Source organism: Sus scrofa, chromosome 12, assembly GCF_054392235.1.
Source record: "Sus scrofa isolate SSC_HxYL_T2T_F1_AM1 chromosome 12, Sscrofa_HxYL_maternal_Yorkshire_Landrace_v2.0, whole genome shotgun sequence".
In the NCBI taxonomy this organism is placed as follows: domain Eukaryota; kingdom Metazoa; phylum Chordata; class Mammalia; order Artiodactyla; family Suidae; genus Sus; species Sus scrofa.
Genome location: NC_139394.1, coordinates 2565761 through 2582211, shown reverse-complemented (window position 1 = coordinate 2582211; position 16451 = coordinate 2565761). Strand labels below are relative to the sequence as shown.

At 59.7% G+C, this 16451-nt stretch overlaps 1 protein-coding gene and 1 long non-coding RNA gene across 2 annotated transcripts; one reads left to right on the top strand and one right to left on the bottom strand.

The window, feature by feature from the left end:
* Positions 1-1203: 1203 nt before the first annotated feature.
* Positions 1204-7660, top strand: LOC146397977 (uncharacterized). Its single transcript, XR_014820384.1, has 4 exons — positions 1204-1465; positions 2254-2382; positions 2601-3083; positions 5396-7660. It is a non-coding gene; the product is annotated as an uncharacterized LOC146397977 (long non-coding RNA).
* On the bottom strand, positions 7514-13927 carry CBX4 (chromobox 4). The gene is made up of 5 exons (XM_003131145.5): positions 13657-13927; positions 13467-13510; positions 12221-12286; positions 9989-10055; positions 7514-9691 (listed from the first exon to the last, which is right to left on the bottom strand). Exons 1-5 carry the CDS (start codon positions 13723-13725, stop codon positions 8294-8296), a joined length of 1644 nt encoding a protein of 547 aa, XP_003131193.1. The 5' UTR covers positions 13726-13927; the 3' UTR covers positions 7514-8293.
* Positions 13928-16451: the final 2524 nt, after the last annotated feature.

Genomic DNA, 16451 nt, shown 5'->3' with positions numbered 1-16451 from the left:
ACAGCTACGGCATGGAATTTTGAACGACGTTTTCATCTCCCTGTTAATAAATCCAGCTTTATGGTGGGTGAACTGGGTGAGCACTGCTTGTTGTGGATCGCACATACTCAGTTGTGGGTAGAGAATAAGTGATAATTCACCTTGATGTTGGCTTTGGTCTTTTGGGGGCTCAGCTTCTCTATCTGTAGAGTGGGGCACTTGGATTAGGCGCTTCATAGCCCCCCCCCCCACTGCTCCGGTCTTCCAAGAGCCCATGACCCCATTGTCAATGGGCTGGTCCATTCCTCGCTCAAGGCCGGGTATCCCAGTCCATCCGCTGTGGCGCTCATCCTGCTCTGGCCCTGATCACAGCTAGGGTCACTATTTGGGGTGTTTGTGTGTGTTTTCCTCCTGGACCAGCCCCAGGGACTTTCTCCCCTGGCGTTTCCTCTGCAGACATTTGTTTTCATCCCAGTTTATGGAACTAGGCATCACTGGAGACCAGCCTAAGCAAAAGGCTAAGGGGGAGGAGACATTACTGGCTGCCCGGCCGCTCTGTCTAGTTCTTCCTGCCAGGCTGGGGGCGGGCAGCATCCTTTGCACCCTCTGGCCCTTGGCGGCAGTGGCACTGCCAGGCTCAGGTCAGGGAACAGTGAAGGGGCTGGCACCAACCCGTCTATATCTCTTTGGGGATCAGAGGCCCAGGGGACATCAGAGTCACCAAGGCCAGCAGCAGTCAAAGGCCACCTAACCCTCTCATTTTGTAGATGAACAACCCGAGGTCCAGGAAGGGACAGTGGCAGAGCTGAGACCAAATCCCAAGGCTCCTGACTTCCACCTTGGTGCCTCTGCCATTGCCCCTGGATTTCTCCGCGGCCGGCTCGGTCACTCCCTCCTACCCTCGGACCTGCTGGCAGGCAAGAGGAATAGCTCATGTGAGTCAAAAGCAATTTGCAAACATAGAGAATTTTCGGTGCCAGGAGAGCAGAGGGTGGGAAGCTGCCCTGAAGGTTGAGAGGAACGGCTGGTCCTGAGGCTCCCTCACCCTGCCCAGTGCTTCCTCTCCCTCCGCAGCCCTGACAGGAGAGTGGGGGGCACAAAACACAAAGCAGGAAATGGCTACAAGGATGCTCACTTCCGCAGTTCCTTGGAGGGATTCTGCTTGCCAGGCTCTTCTCTCCCCACCCCCCAGTGTTCACATGATTTTGTAATCCCACCTCCTTTGGAGAGTCAGAGGAAAATAGATGGTTCCCTGCCTGCATCCGGAATAGCCCAGGCCTCTGCCACCCAGGCTGTATTCCTCCTTGTCCTCAACCCCAAACAGCACTACTTCAACAGAGAATGGAATACACGCCACTATTCTGCTACGTTCCTGTCACCTCAGCGTTTTGTTACAAAGGAGTGGACCACGACTGTCCTGTGCTCTCCGTTCCGATGCTGCTTTACAGAGGCGACCACCCAAGACCACCTTCTGATTTTGTGACAGGTATTTGCTCATCTCTCCAGGATCTTACGGCTTCTGTTGCCCTGATGGCTGCAGAGCCCCTTGTAAGGGGTTTTGGAGGATGACGGTGGGAGTGAAGGAAGAGCTGGTGTCATTTTGGAGGGCCCAGAGCATGAAGCCCAAGTTTCCAAGGGGCTGTCTAAAGCAGAGAGAAACAATGAGAAACCAGATACCGTGGAATTAGTGAAGAATTTCTCAGATGAAACAGGAAAGGGAGGAAATGCAGGGAGGTTTACATTTCACCTGGCGCAGGTTGAAAGGCGTCAGCGCTCCTCGTTGGCGATATTAAACTCCAGGGCACTTTTGAAAGGATTCTTCACTCAGGTAGCAAATGAGAGGGGCTCCTGCCAGTACAGGCTGCATTGCCACCACCCTCCTCCAGCCCTAGAGGCACGCTCACGTGCACACTCATTCGAATGTGCACACACACCTTGGACCTCCTTTGGCAATGCCAGCTCTCTGCCCCTACCTAGATGCGAGAACTTTCAATCATTTAAATGAAGTAATAATTACAGGCAAGGTTTGGTGAGTTCTTACTATGTGTCAGGCCTTATCCACGCAGCTTATGTGAAGACCACACATGAACATAGAAGAGGAGTGTGTGCCGTGTCTTAGTGTGTGGTGTGTGTGTGTGTGTTTTGGAGAACACGCCCATACCTCTACTAATCTGAACCTCACGTTAAAACTAAATACATAAGGATGAGTGGTTGCTGTGCTATTAGGAACCATGTAACATGTACCACTAGCTAAATACAGAAATTCAACCATAGGTCTTCCTGGAACTGATTCCAGGATCATCCTGAGGGCCTGTTTCCTTCAATTCAATGACCACGTAATTACTTGAAACTCCCAGAGATGGATCAGGTGAGGGACAAGGAGACGGCAGGATCCCAGAGCAGGTGAGTGCCTGAGTGTTTGCCATCCACCTGTGGCAGGATGAAAGGGAGCAGCCTGCGTCCCCAACTTTTGCTCGGCTGTTTCACAGACATGGGGCTTGAGAGAAGGGGCCTTCCTTGTGGATGCTGCTAATGGCTTGCAGGGCATGAATCAGCATCACTGTCCTAATCTCCCTGCCCCCCAACCCCACAGGATTCTGACTCGAGGCATCCGATTTCAGGATATTTCTCTAGGAACTGCGCACGAGCTGCGGCGGTACATGAAAGAGCCAAGCCATGCCCGTGCCTTCCAGATGCTGTCCAGTTGGAGAACTGAGACCCAAGCCCACCTGGATGTTGCAGCCTGCAATTGATGAGTTGGGTGGGGCAGTAAATACTGCAGGAATTCAGGCACAGCTGGCCCTGGTAAAGGCTAGAATAATCTAGAACAACCTCAGGGACGGGGTGGGACCTGAACTGGCCTCTGAAGAATCCGCAGAACCCTGGAAACTGGGAGCATGACCCCTGGAAACAGACAAGGCTAGCTCAGGACCCCTGTCTGTTCCTCTGTTTACTGGACCCTTGGATGGAATACTGGAGCCTCTAAGTCTTCATTTTACCATCTGTGAGACAGTGACCGTGATAGGACCTACCTTATGGAGAGGATGAGAATTAAATTGCCCCCCGCCCCGGTAGTGGGCGCTCAATCTACGCAAGCTGTCAGCGTAAGTGCAAGGGAAAAGGAGGGGGAGGAAGGCGCAGAGGGTGGGGGTTCTGAACTGTGGCCACAGGAAACGGACACTTGTATCCAAGAATATCCGCCTTCAGTACAATTTCCTCTTCAGTCTTCACCTGCTTGGATGAGCTGCAAGCACAACGTGGAACCTCAAAAGAAACTCGATTAAAAAACTACGAGGTTGGGAGTTCCCGTCGTGGCGCAGTGGTTAACGAATCCGACTAGGAACCATGAGGTTGCGGGTTCGGTCCCTGCCCTTGCTCAGTGGGTTAACGATCCGGCGTTGCCGTGAGCTGTGGTGTAGGTTGCAGACGCGGCTCGGATCCCGCGTTGCTGTGGCGCTGGTGTAGGCCGGTGGCTACAGCTCCGATTGGAGCCCTAGCCTGGGAACCTCTATATGCCGCGGGAGCGGCCCAAGAAATAGCAAAAAGACAAAAAACAAAAACAAAAAGAAAAAACAAAAAACTACGAGGTTGGATTAGGGTTAGGGTTAGGGTTAGTGGCAGGTTCAGGATCTGGCATTGTCACTGCTGTAGCTCTGGTTACAGCTGTGGTGTAGGTTTGATCCCTGACCCGGGAACTTCTGCATGCCATGGGTGAGGTCAAAGGGGGAAAAAACAGAGGAGGTTTGGTTTTATTCACGTTCAGGCTCAGTTCCTTTCCTCTCCTGTCCCAAGGTCACTCTCGGTGACCGAGGGTAAAGAAGAGAGACTGAGGCTGAGGTCAACAGGTAACCCACCAAGCAGGTGGTGAGGGCGGAATGCAGAGGGTCAGTGGTGCCCCCTGGGTTACAGAGATGGGAGATGGGGAGGGAAAGCCAGCCGTTACTTCACAGGTATCACTGGGTACTGGCCCTTGGTTAAGCTGAGGCTCTGGGCCAGAAGTCGTTAGAAGACATCTACATCTGACTTAGAGTGTTTAATGTTCCCTGGTTTAAAAAAAACAAAACAGAACAACAGAAAACCAAACCCATGCGTTTACTTAGAGGGTTTTGCAGAGCGCTCAAGACTCTTTCCCGACCCAGTTCATTCTCAGTCTCAGGGCCCATCGCTGAAGGTGCTCAGGAAACTGAAGTGTAGGAAGGAAAAGCATTTTGGTGAGGGAGTGGGTACGGCTGCCAGATCTTTTCTGTCCTCCTTGTATGTTCGAGAGTTTGTTGTTGGGGTGGGTGGGAGTGGGGACGAGCCTCAACTCAGGAGCCCCAGGTGCACCAGCAGGTGGAGGGACCAAGTCTGATCTTCACCACTCCTTTGTCTGGGTCTCATCACATGCTCGCCCCACCCCACCTTAAATCACAGGTGAGGACCCCGCTGTCATCTAGCGGCCATTCAGTGCCATGCAGACATACTCAACGTCGCTAGGGTCACCACCCTTACAGGACCCACGTGGCTCAGCTCTCTGCAGCTTGCTCTCGTACTGGACTGAAACTTCCCTGTGGGCAGGGGCTGACCAAGTAGGCCATTCGGGATCCAAATAAGGTTTCCAGATAAAGTCCAAGATGCCCGGTTCAATCTGAATTCACAGAAAAAAATGCATTTTATTTTTTAGTGTTAATATATCTCAAGTCTTTCAAGAAACATACTTATACTAAACAATTATATATTATCCATTTGAAATTCAAGCTTAACCGGGCATCCTAGGTTTTTACATGCTCAGTCTGGAATCCCTAGCTCCAAAGTACCCTGGTGGAATCCAAGGATGAAACGAACACTGAAGGGCTGAACTTGACTCTTGTGAAATGAGTTGGGGGAGGGGGTACAGGCTCCAGGAAGACCAGAGCTGGGGTCTGGGCCCTGGCTGGTGCAGAAAGGACCAGCCTCTGAGGCATGGGTGGATACACAAGTGCCTTTCTCTTTGCAGTGGGTTAGCTTTAGCCTCTATGCTCAATGCACAGCCCCATGAGAAAGGCTCATTTGGAGGAAAAAACAAAAACAAAACAGAGAAGTTAGGGTTTCATAGTGTGCAGGTTTAAGAGCCCAGTTTCCTGCTTTCTTTTTCATGTCTAAACCTGGGCTCAAAGAGAGGGTTTAGGACCTTTTGCCTGTGGAGCGCTGGGCATTGACAGGCACCTTCCACACCCGCAAGAACTGGGGCTCCTGGACTCTCCTCTCCTGCTCCAATGCTCCCCTGGCCCTCTTTGAGTGTTCCTGAGCCTTGGTGTAGTGAGTCGCTGTGGGGTACTAGTTTGCAGGGTGACAACAGACCTCCTGATTGGTCCTTGAATCAGTACAGACCTGGGCAGTGGCCACATGACCTGGACAAGTTGTTCTGCCATCAGAACCTCTGAATCTCATCCCACAGGGACCATCAATCCCTGAGGAGTCTGAATGGAACAAGATCTGCAAGTGGCCCCTGGCACATCCGAGGAGCCCAGCCAATGAGAGTCCTGTCTTTCCTGGGTCAGAAGCAACCTTGGACACTCAAGTCCAGTGCCAGCTGGGCATCTCCGCAGCTCCTCTCAACCTATCCATCTGCCTCTGTCCCATTGCTGGCTCTGACCTTAGGTTCCAAGCTCTTCCTAGGACCACCCTCCTCGGAAGACCCGTTCCAGGAGGTCTACCATGAGGCCCAGTTTTCAAGGCCTCAGGCCACCTGCAGGCCCCACCTTTCTGCAAATGGTAGTGGCCTGGTTTCCTTCCTTGCCCACTCAAACAGTGCCATCCTCTACCTCCCTCCCTGTTCCCCAGGCTGAGCCAGTCAGGGACCACCTGCTGAGCCAGAGGGGCACCCCTAGGGGCTAAGGCTCCCTCTCAAGTAACCAACTGTGTAGACCTGAGCAAGGGGCTCCCCTTCCCACTCCCGATTTTTTAGTTCTCCTCTACCAGAAAAACAGGGAGACGAAATCCACGCCTGGCATGTGCCTTTGTGTACCAACCAGTGAAGGACAGGCCCAATTCTAGTGCTGAACAGGCAGTTTGCCAGGAGCAGTCAAGATCACCCCTCCCTCCACTCCCAGGGTGGCAAAGGGCATTCATTACATCCAGCAGGGAGGGGGAGTGTTTAACTCACTCTAAAGGGGGCTGGGGTGATGGGGGTAGTGGGAGGGACAATTCACAAAAGCCAGGGCTTAGAAACTCCCAACGGTTTTTTTTTTTTCCAGAACTTCCCTTGCCTCCCTCCCCTCCCCCCACTGGGCTCCCCTCCCCCACCTCCAGCCACTGGTGGCCTGCAGCCAACACTGGCCACACTGTCCGCATTCAAGCCTCCCGCCCTCCTGGCCCTGTATCTCTTCCCCTGGCCTTCCCAATGCTGTGCTCTCTGGCCACCTCTTCCCCCCCCCCCATGATGAACCGTGTTGACCTCTTCCTCAGACTCAGGCCCTCCGCCAAAGGCGGGCGCGCAAAGGGCTTGGGGGCCAGGAGCAGTCCCGCGCCCACCAGGCCCTCAGTCCCGTGGCCCCTGGCCCTGCTCGGCCACCCCACGCAGGGGGAAGATCGCTGTGCCTGCTGAAAGCCGGCCAAGGCCGCGGCATTCCCGGGTCGGGCTTCCTGGCCCAGCGGAGCAGCACCTCGGTGTTTTGCCGGCCGGGTCCCTTCGCCCCTTGGGGACCCTTAGCCCCTTCCTGCTTGGGGAAACCAAGGGCCCCAGACTTGCCACCCAAAGCAAAATGGGTGAGATGGGGGTCCCCGCACGCTTTCCCTGCCTACTGAGGAAATGGGGTCGGGCAGGCCTTGCTGGCCAGGCCTCTTCCTCCTCCCACTCTCCATCCACCTCGCAGGAAGCCCCCCCGCCCCCTGCCCCGGCCGCGCTCGCGGCGCCTCCTGTAGCAGCCTCTGGCCTGGTGGTTTCCGGGGAGAGAGCCTGGCAGAGACAGAGCCTCGGCAGCTTCCTCGGTGGGGCGGGGCCAGCGATGCCAGCAAGGGACGCTGGAGAGGGTGGGAGGGTTCCCTCCCTGCTGAACCTGCCTTACCGGGCAGGGATTATTAAGAAGGAACGCCTTTGCCCCACCGGGGCCAGCGCCAGGGTGTGTTGGGCCCTGCGGGTGGGGGGCAAAGATCAGCAGGTGCTGGGCGGCGCGGCAGGGGGCTGGCCCCACCCTCTTCTCCGCGCCGCTAGCTCACCCGTGCGCACCCCTCCCCCATACGCAGATCCCGGGTTTGCCAGTGCGGTGGGCAGCGGAGACCCGAAAGCCCTGGGGGCGGGGGTGACGCCAGTACTCGCCCCCCCCCCGCAGGAATTCCCCTCTCCTTTGCAGAGCCTCTCGACTTCCGGGGAGCGGGGTCACTCCCCGGGTGCGGGCGCCTGTGCCCGCGAAACCAGTTCATTTGGCTTTTGCAAAGCTTTATGAGCTCAGGACGCGATAGGTTACCCCCTCTACACCCCCTAGCAAGACCTAAGGCGGAAGTGGGCTGGGGAGAGGGGTCCAGCCGCCTCCCGAGCCTCCGAAGTTCGCGCTAAGCTAATCTCAAACAGCGAAAATGCACCTTCAACATCTCCATTTAATATTTACATTCAAGCAGGTAATAATTGGAAGCTTATAGTTTAGACATTTCTAGTAGCAGCAGTTTCTAGAGAGCTCGTTTAGCCTTTTAACAAACTTTTTTTTTTTTTTGCACATAGAAACAACACATCCATGTGTACAGTATCAAAAAATATATACCAAGGTTACTGGTATTGCAGTTCCTGGAAGGAGAAGAAATGAAATAAACCGAAATACTGAATGAACGGGTAGAAAGGTCAACAGAAAATAGTTTGTTTGATATAGAATATAACATGATCTAGAGGAAACTCCATAAATCTAGGTTTTTATATTTCAATATATAAATACCTACAAATAAATATATATATATCAGCCCGAAGGGGTTGGTGGGCCTTTTGAGCTCAAACAATACATTTCAATAATAACACCACGTACAAACGGGAGTAAAGTCTGCACTTGACAAGTTAGCACGGTTAAAATATAATACTATAACTCTGAGACCTCTGCAAGTGGCTGCCCTGTCAGTCCCGGAGGTCCACGAGAGAGGGGATGGGGGCAGATGGGTGGGCGAGACCCGCAGGCACGGCGTGGACGGTGCCAGCGCCGGCCGGGCGCCCCAGCCGGGACCCGACGGAGGGACGCGGTTGCCGCGGCTTCCGGCGTTTTCGCGCTGGGGCCGGGCCGGGAACTCTCGCAGTTGGAGAGAGGAGGAGTCCGCCCCCAGGCCCCAGGTGCTAAGCCCTGGCGGGTTCGGCGCTTTCCCTTTCGAGGCCCTTTCGCTACACCGTCACGTATTCTTTGAACGTGACGGTGAGGCAGTTCGCGGTGACGTCGGTGATAATTATATTCCCAAAGAAGGGCTTGAACTCGCTCAGTGGCTCCTCGGGCTCGTCCTGGGCCTCAGCCGGAGGCTTTTCTGCCGCTGTTGCCGGCGCAGCTGCCACTGCAGGGGTCGCGGGGGCCTCAGGCTTCACTTGGAGGGTGCTGGGCGGCTCCCCGGCCTCGCCGCGCGTCTTGACGCAGCGCAAGTCTATGGGCTCGTCCAGGTCTGAGTCCAGCAGGATGACCTCCGGCTGCGGGAGGACGGCGGCTGGGGGCACGTCTGCGGGGCGCTCGGCAGCTGGGCTGCCCCCCAGGCAGGTGGGGGTGCTGATGCTGCGCGCAGTAAGGCGCTTCTTGCAGGGCTCTCGCTCGCCGTGTGTCTCCGAGAGGCAGCGCTTACGCGCGTGGGAGAGATTCAGATCGACGGCGTGGTGGTGATGGTGATGGTGGTGGTGATGGGAGGGCGGGTGTGTGCTGCGGGCCGGGTCCCAGGCCAGCAGGTCGGGCTTGGTGGTGAGCTGTAGGGGCTGGTCGCCGAAGGCCTCCTTGGTCGGGGAGAGCTTGCGGGAGCCGGCCTCCTGGGGCTGCGGGTCCCCGGCCCCCGGCGCCTCCTCCTCCCTCCTCTTGGAGGGCGCTTCGGTCTTCTTCTCCTCTGCCCCCGCGGCCTTTTTGAAAGTCCTTTCGGCGGGAGGGTGACGCTCCTCGGCAGCCCGTTTCTTGTGGCTGGGGGAGCGCGCCTCGCCCTCCGCCGCCTCACCGGATTTGATCTTCACGGCCTGCATGCCGTTCTCCATGTACTTGCTCATTACGATCACGATGCGCCCATTCTTGTTCTTGTTCTTGACGATCTTCATCTTGCCCCCAATACCGTTGCCCGTCACCGCCTCTTTGGGGGCCGGCGTCATCCCATTGGGGGGACCCTTCTCAGGGCCCTTGCCTGGTGCCCCGGCCGCACCAGCCAGGGGCTTGACAGCTCCCAGGTAGCCCTTGGCCCCCCCGCCGTGGGCCCACTTATCGGACGGGTGGCTCTTGGCGCCTAGGTCCGGGCAGGTGGGGCTGGGCGCCTCCTTGTGGCCGCCCTGGTACTGCAGGTCATACATTTTGGGGTCAGGCTGGTAGGGGTGGTGCTTCTTGCTGTTGAGCTGGTAGTAGTATTTGCCGCTTTTGCCAGGTGGTGGGGGCTTGCCTGCCCGCTCTTTGCTGTGCGGCTGGTACTGGTGATGCTTCTTGCTGTTGAGCTCGTACTGGTGCCCCTGGCCCTTGCCCTGACTGCCCAGCTCCAGCTTGGCGCGGTTGTCTGCAGAGGAATCCTGGAGTCCCGTCAGCACATTGGAACGACGCGCAAAGGTAGGTACCTGGGGGAATGGGGTGGAACGGGAGGGGGAGGTGAGAGGAGGGATAAAGCCAGCTCCAGAGCAAGCCTCCAGCATCAAGAGGAATGTCTCAGCCCCTCCCTGGTGGGTAGCTGCCTTATGGGGGGAGGCGACGGGGCGGGGCAGGGTGTGGGAGATCAAGATGAAAGGAAGTTGAATTGCGTGCCCTGGAGGAACGCTTCCCCCCCCCCCCATCTTCCTGGCCTAGAGGCAGCTCGGGTGGCAATATCCAGGGCAAGATGGGCGGGCGGGCCCCAGAGGGCCAGCAAGCATATTCACCTGCACCACCAGCGGTTTGGGCTTCGGCCCTCTCTTCCGATATCCCATTAGCTGCTCCTGCCGTTCCCTGGGGAGAGGGAACAGAGGGCAGCGTTGTTAGCCTCAGGGTCATCTCCCTTCCTGCTACGTCCCAACCTGTGGTGAAGCCCCTCAACCCCCTTCGGTGAACAGCCGGGCCACCAAGACCCGCAGGGATCAAGAACTCAGGGCAGAAGGTCGCCTCTGCCGCCAGCTGGGCGCCTCAGTGCAGTCCCAGAGTCCTGCTTTTCGCTCGCACCAACCCTTATCAGCTCAAGAGGTCCTTTCCGAAGGGCTCCTCCGCCTCGGATGTCCGCACCTGAACTGCCCCGCCCCCTCCCCAGCCCTGCCTCTTTGCTGGCAGCTTGCGGCTGGGCCGCTGGCATTGGTACCCACGGCCTCGGCCCCGTGGTTCTGCACGAAGTGCGGTGGGCTCCGGGGTCCAGGGAATGCAAACAAGTCCAAAGGAGGTGTGCGTCGACCCGGTGCCTCCCCGTCAGAAGCACGGGATGCTAATGACCTCATTAAGATTCAGATAACGAGTGCCGCCGGCAGAAGGGAGGACTCGTTTTCTTAAAGGCCAGGCACTAAACAGGGGGAGGGGCTGCGGCCCTGTTTACACAGCGGCAAATGAGCCAATTAGGGGCTGGGGGCGGGGGCCGGACGCCGAGGCCAGGGCCCGGCCAGGTTCGCAGCCACCTGGTGAACCGGCTGCCGCGCAGCCCGGGGCGGAGCTGCTGGGCGGGGCGGGGCGGGGCGAGGCGGGGGCGTCGTGCAGAAGCACCGCCTCTTCGACCAGCCAGGACCCCAAGCCTCCTTGATTTCCAAATTATTAATAAAGTCCATGGGCGGTCAATACAGCTGCCAGGCTTCCGCCTGCGGCCTGGTGGACGGCGACCGGAGACCGGGGGGGTGGGGGGGGGAATGGTCCCAGCAGTACCCAGCTCTCCACGGAAGAAAGGAATGCCTTTCCAGCGTTGGCCCAAGTTGTAGCCCATTCCTGGGCCAGATACCCGCTCTCCAGCGACCCTAGAAACCCCCCCTACCTTTGAGCTAACCCAGGGGATTTCCACCATGCTTGGGGGCCCGGGGCCGAGGCCTGACCCTGAAGTTGCATGGCATTGCAACAGCCTGCGTTTTAATTCTTCGGGGACCCATTATGCAACATGGCATCAGCCGCTGACATGGTTACAGGGTGGTGAACTCCCAGGTGGAACCGGGGCAGGATCCCTTCTCGGCGCCCCCCTGCGTCGCAGGAGAGCAACTTCCCCGCTGGTCGCTCTTCCAAGGGTCTAGAGTTTACAGTTTTAGCGCCAAACGCGCCACAGGAAATAATGCAAAATAAAAAGGGGAGGGGGGATGGAAGGCAGCGGGGTGGCCCGGCTCCGCGGGCTCCTGCTGCTCCTCCCCTCCCCGCTCGCCCTTCCCCCTCTGTCCTCTTCGAAACAGAGAACCACAGCCACCGGGCGGTGAATCCAGCTGCAGCAGCTGCAGCGTGACAAGCATCTGTGCGCACAAGGATGAGCCCCTCACAAGAAGCCACCCCTCCACCACCAGGCAGTGCCCATCCCACACCTTTGGGCCAAGCTCCCCCAGTCTTGAGAATGGGGCCAGACCCACCAAGCAGCCTAGTGGGAGGTGCGAAGGGCTGGCAGAGCAAGGCAGAATCTGCCCCCTGCCAATCCCAAGCTCGCCCGGGGTGAGGGTAGCAGCTTAGGGCCTTGTCAACTTTTCTCCAGTTCCCAAGAGGTTAAGTTCAGTTCCGTGACGTCCGGCGGTTTCACAATGCCAGCTCCCTTGGAGCTGCCCTGAGAGTTGTCCCTGCCAAGTGGCCAGTGGCTGCAGAAAAGCAACACCTAGGCTCCGAGGGTGGGGCTCCAAGGTGGGGGGCCCCCGCAGACAACCAGCCGGCGCCCCAACTATCCCACGTAGCAGTGGGGCCATCCGAATGCACCCTTCCCGCAGTTCCCCCCAAACACAGGCTCTCCTTCTCCGGCCCTGCCCCGCCCCCACGCCCGGGCTGCAGCAACCGCCAAGGACGTTGGTTAGAGGAGCCGAGGCCCCAGCGGTGCCCGTTCAGGCCCGTCGGGGGGAGGGGACTTCGCCGGCCCCCCTCCTGGCCCTTTCCCCCTTTCTTATGGCAACGTTGGCCCACTCTCCCATTCCCATATACGGTCAACGGCTGCGGGAGGCGGCTGCTTGGGGGACGCTCACCTGTTCTGGAAGGCGATGAGCAGCCGGGGATCCAGGATGTTCTCCTCGGGTTCCCACGTGTTATATCTTGCAAGGGAAAAGGGAGGGGGACACAGCGTAAAAAAACCCAAAAAAAACCCCCAAAACAACAACAACAACAAAAAAACCCGAGCCAGCTTTTTGGCCTCCAGGTGGGGAATGACATAAAGCCTTACTCTGTCTTCATGAACCGAAAGCTATTTAGCTGTGGATGTGTGTGTGGGGGGGGGGAGGGTAAATTTCTGCAGGCCAAACACGGTCCCTGATACACCCTCCCCAAGTCAAAATAAACACACAAGGGCAGGAAGAAAGGGGAGGGGTAAGGAAAATGAAACTAGCAGTTTATTTTGCAGTTGTCAAGAATTTTAAGCATGTTACTGCGACATGTTCCAAAGCCACTTTGCTCACCAGGAACCCTGCGTGCAAAGCAGCCGAAATGCAAAGTCGCAAGTCCCCTCCTCCTCGCCCCAGCCCGGGTCTCCGTGAGGGCTTCAGCCATTCTCCATTTGACCCCTAATCCGATCACCGTCAGCCAAGCGGCCCCCCCAAACCCCCTCGCGACCCTGGAGCCCGCTGTCACGGGCAAGCACCCCTAAATACTCAGCAACACAAAAATATGCCTCTCTCTCTCTGTGTGAGTGTGTGTGTGCGTGTGCCTGCGCGTCTGTCTCCATCCGGTGCCTTCGCATTTCAAATTAAAAAAAAAAAAAATTCCCCACCAAAAGCGCCGCAGTGACAGTTCCCAACATTTTCTGCCTTTTTTTCCCCTCTCCCTGCACCACTAGGAGGGAAGAGGCACACAATTGCATTTTCGTCGCTTTTTAATTTTTTTTTTTTTTTTGGTTTTGCAATATGGAGCCGTTCGGTGGAGGGAAAGGGGAAAGGAGCCATTTTCTGCTGCACATCAGTCAGTGCCTGCGCCCTCCCTCCCTCCGCCGGCCTCCCCGGCTCAGCCCCGCGTCTCTCCAGCTCCTCCGGCTCCTTTTAGTGCATAAATTAGTGATGGCATTTCCCGGAGAGCGGAGCACAACACAGGGCGCCGGGCTCGGGCTCGGCGGCTCGGCTTCCCCAGTGCCTGCCACCGACTTCCCCACCCCCTCCTCCCTCCACCCCATCTCCACCCCGCCTCCCGTCCGCTCCCCCCACCACCCCACCAGCCCGGCGGGTCCGGAGCCCTGGAGCTCAGAGCCTCGGTACCGGGCTCCCCCGCCCCTCGGCCGCTACTTACTTGGGGGACCAGCCTCTCCATTTCACCAGATACTCCACTCTGCCCTGAGGGGGGAAGAGACAGCACTCCATCAGCTTCCGCGGGATCCCCGGCTCCGGCCCGCAGCCTCCCCACCCCCTCCCCGCCTCCTCGCGGGCTGCTCCCGCTGCCGCTCCCCCGCCGCCTCGCCGCCGCCCCCGCGCCGCCCTACCTTGCGGATCCGCTTCTTCTCGATGCTCTCCACCGCGAAGACGTGCTCGCCAACAGCTGGCAGCTCCATGGCCGAGCCGGAGCGCGCCGGGGCGCGGGCGGCCAGCGCGGCTGCAGACGCTGCTGGCTCCCGCCGGCGCCCCGCTGCCGCCCCGGCCGAGGCGCCCCCGCCGCCCGCGCCGCCGCCGCCGCCGCCGCTCGCCCAGCACAACCCGGCCGCCCGCCGCTGCCCGCGCCTGCCCCGCTCCCGGCTCGCACTCGCTCAGACAACTGAGCCCGGGCCGCGGCTGCACAAGAACTCATGCAAATCCGGACGTCAGCGGGCGGGGCCTCGCTGGGCCCTGTTCGGCGTCAGGGGGCGGGCCGCGGCCGGGATTGGCGCAGCCGGGCCTACCGGAGGCCCCGGGCCTGGGCGGCGAGTGGGGCGGGGGGGGGGCGGGCGGGAGGAAGGGCGCGCGGGGGGGGGGCGGGAGGAGGAGGACTCCGGAGAGGTGCAGAGGGAGGGATCCGCGATCCTGGGAGAGGGACAGTGGAGGGAGGGAGCGGGACCGGGACCGGGTTGGAGAGGTGTGTCGGCCGAAGGCGGAGGAGCGGGTGGTGGAGAGCTTGACAGGGCCGCGAGGATCCGGCGGCGACCCTTAGCCTGCGGCCCAGAGCCTCCGCCAGCCCCCTCGCCTTCAGTTCTCAGCGCCCACTGCCCCAGGACCCCTGCCGGGGGCCACGGAAGCATCCACTGCAGTTTCCCTTTGCACCCAATTGCGTCACGTGCAGACGCGGGGGGGTGGGGGCTCCGGCAGGGGGCGTAATTGAGGCAGGGGCAGCCCGCGCCCCCTATCCTCTGTGCCCCGCCGCTCGGCCCCGCCCCAAGAGGCTTGGGGCGTTTTGGAAGGCCAGGGGTGGGAGAGAAAGGGCGGGGAGGAATGAGAGGGCTGGGTGCAAAGGCTCGCCCGGGAGAGCGAGGTAGAGGAGAAAGGGACTAGAGGAGCAGGCAGCCTGGGCCCTTAGCTCTCAAGAACCTTACCAGAGGGTTTTCCGATCCCACCCTGGATCTCGACAGCCTCCTAGTTTACTCTGGGCTCCCTCCTTGGCGGGGCGAGGGCCGGATGTCCATCCCCCCACCCCCACCCCGCGGCCAATACTGCAGAGGCAGAGAGGACAGAGAGGGGGCGAAGAGGCTGTCCAGATCTGCTTGGGGGCCCGAGGGTACTTCGTGGGGTCACGAGAAGGGCTTCGAAAGGTGAAGCGGGGAAGGCCAAGAAGAAGTCGAATGTAAGCAGGGCACAGCAGGGCCGCACGAAGGGGAGGTGAATGGAATCGCGGAGGAGACAAGCGTTCGTCACGAAGTCGCACTCCCTGCTCCTCGTGTGGCAGCCGCAGCCGAGCCGAGGCCCTCCCCACGCGGCCCAAGAAGCTGCCGAGTGTGAAGTTTAGCACCTCCGGCGGCGAGACGGCGCGTTCCGGCGTGCCGCTCCAGCGTCCGGCTGGGGGAGCTGCTGCGCCCCACGCGGCCTCCGGAGGGCGCCGCCCGCGGGGCCGCGAGCTCTGTGGGGGTCGGAATGGAGAATGAGGGGGCCTGGGGAGAGGGCAGGGCGGCTCAAGTGGCGGGGGCAGGAGCGCTCCTGCCCGGGGGTGTGTCCGGGCCCCCAGCTCCGGGCCCTTGAAGGATCGGGAGCAGGAAGCTTGCGCAATCCCTTGGCTGAGCGTCCAAGGAGAAAGGAAAGGAGCAAAAGCCGAGCGAGAGTGGAACGAGCGAGGGGGGCGGGTAAAGAGCCATCCGGGTCTCCGCTCCCGCCCTGACACACGTCCCGGAATGCTGGGTGGGGACTGCGCGGGGGCTCCAGTGAGCGGGGGAGGGGCGAGGTGCGGAAGCGAACCCCCAAAGCATGCGCGGGGCTCGTTTTCTCCGAGGAATGCGGGAGAAGCCTGGAGACGGTCTGGTGTTTAAGGACGCACACGTTGACTCCACCGTTTCACTATCACCTCACAGCTCTCGCAGCCCGGCCGCTCCTGCTGCCCAGGCAGCCACCGCCCAAGACGGCCCGCGTGCCTCCTCCCCTGGAGGGGTCCTGAGGGTGGGGGTCGTTTTCTGGGGATGCCCCAGAAAGGGGCTTGGTCTGCAGCAACTGCCCTCTGACAAGCTTGAGGCGCAAGTCCAAGATTTCCCCGAGAAGCTTAGCGAGCCAGCCCGGGTGGGGGCGATGACTGCCCATAGTCCTGGAGAGGGGGGCTCTCTGGGTTTATAGAAGCTGGGAGAGGCGAATTCTTTAGGAGGGGGACACAGGAAAAGGTTTTCCTCCTCCTGCTGTGTTGGGGCTTTGTCCTGACACTCGTGTGCAGGGCGAGGAGCTCTCGTGTGGGACAACTCAACCGTAGAAGGGGAAGGGTCCCTGAGGCTGGCGGGGGAAGCGCTGTCAGCGCAGCAGTCACCCTTCCAAGCCGAACCTGCCAACTGCCAAGCTGTCGTCGGCGCTGTCAGTCGGGAGGTCTGCAGCTACCTTGTCCTGGGCAGTCCCTTCGTTCGGGTAGGGTCTGAGCTTCCCGACACTCCGCCCGCCCCCTTGCTAGAAAATCCCCCGGAAAATCTCTTTCCAATGGGTGTTTCCGAGGCGTCCTGGGCAGGGGGACGCCGAGGGAGGGCGAGCAGCCGCTGCAGCCTCCACGCCGCCAGGGGCGTCGGCCTCCGCAGGCCGCGGCTTTGCTCGCTCCGCCCGCGCCCCTCTGGGGCCCGCGCTCTGGATGTCGGGGGCCACGCCGTGGCCCCTGGTGCCCCGACGGCGAGTTTGCGCAGGAGCCGGG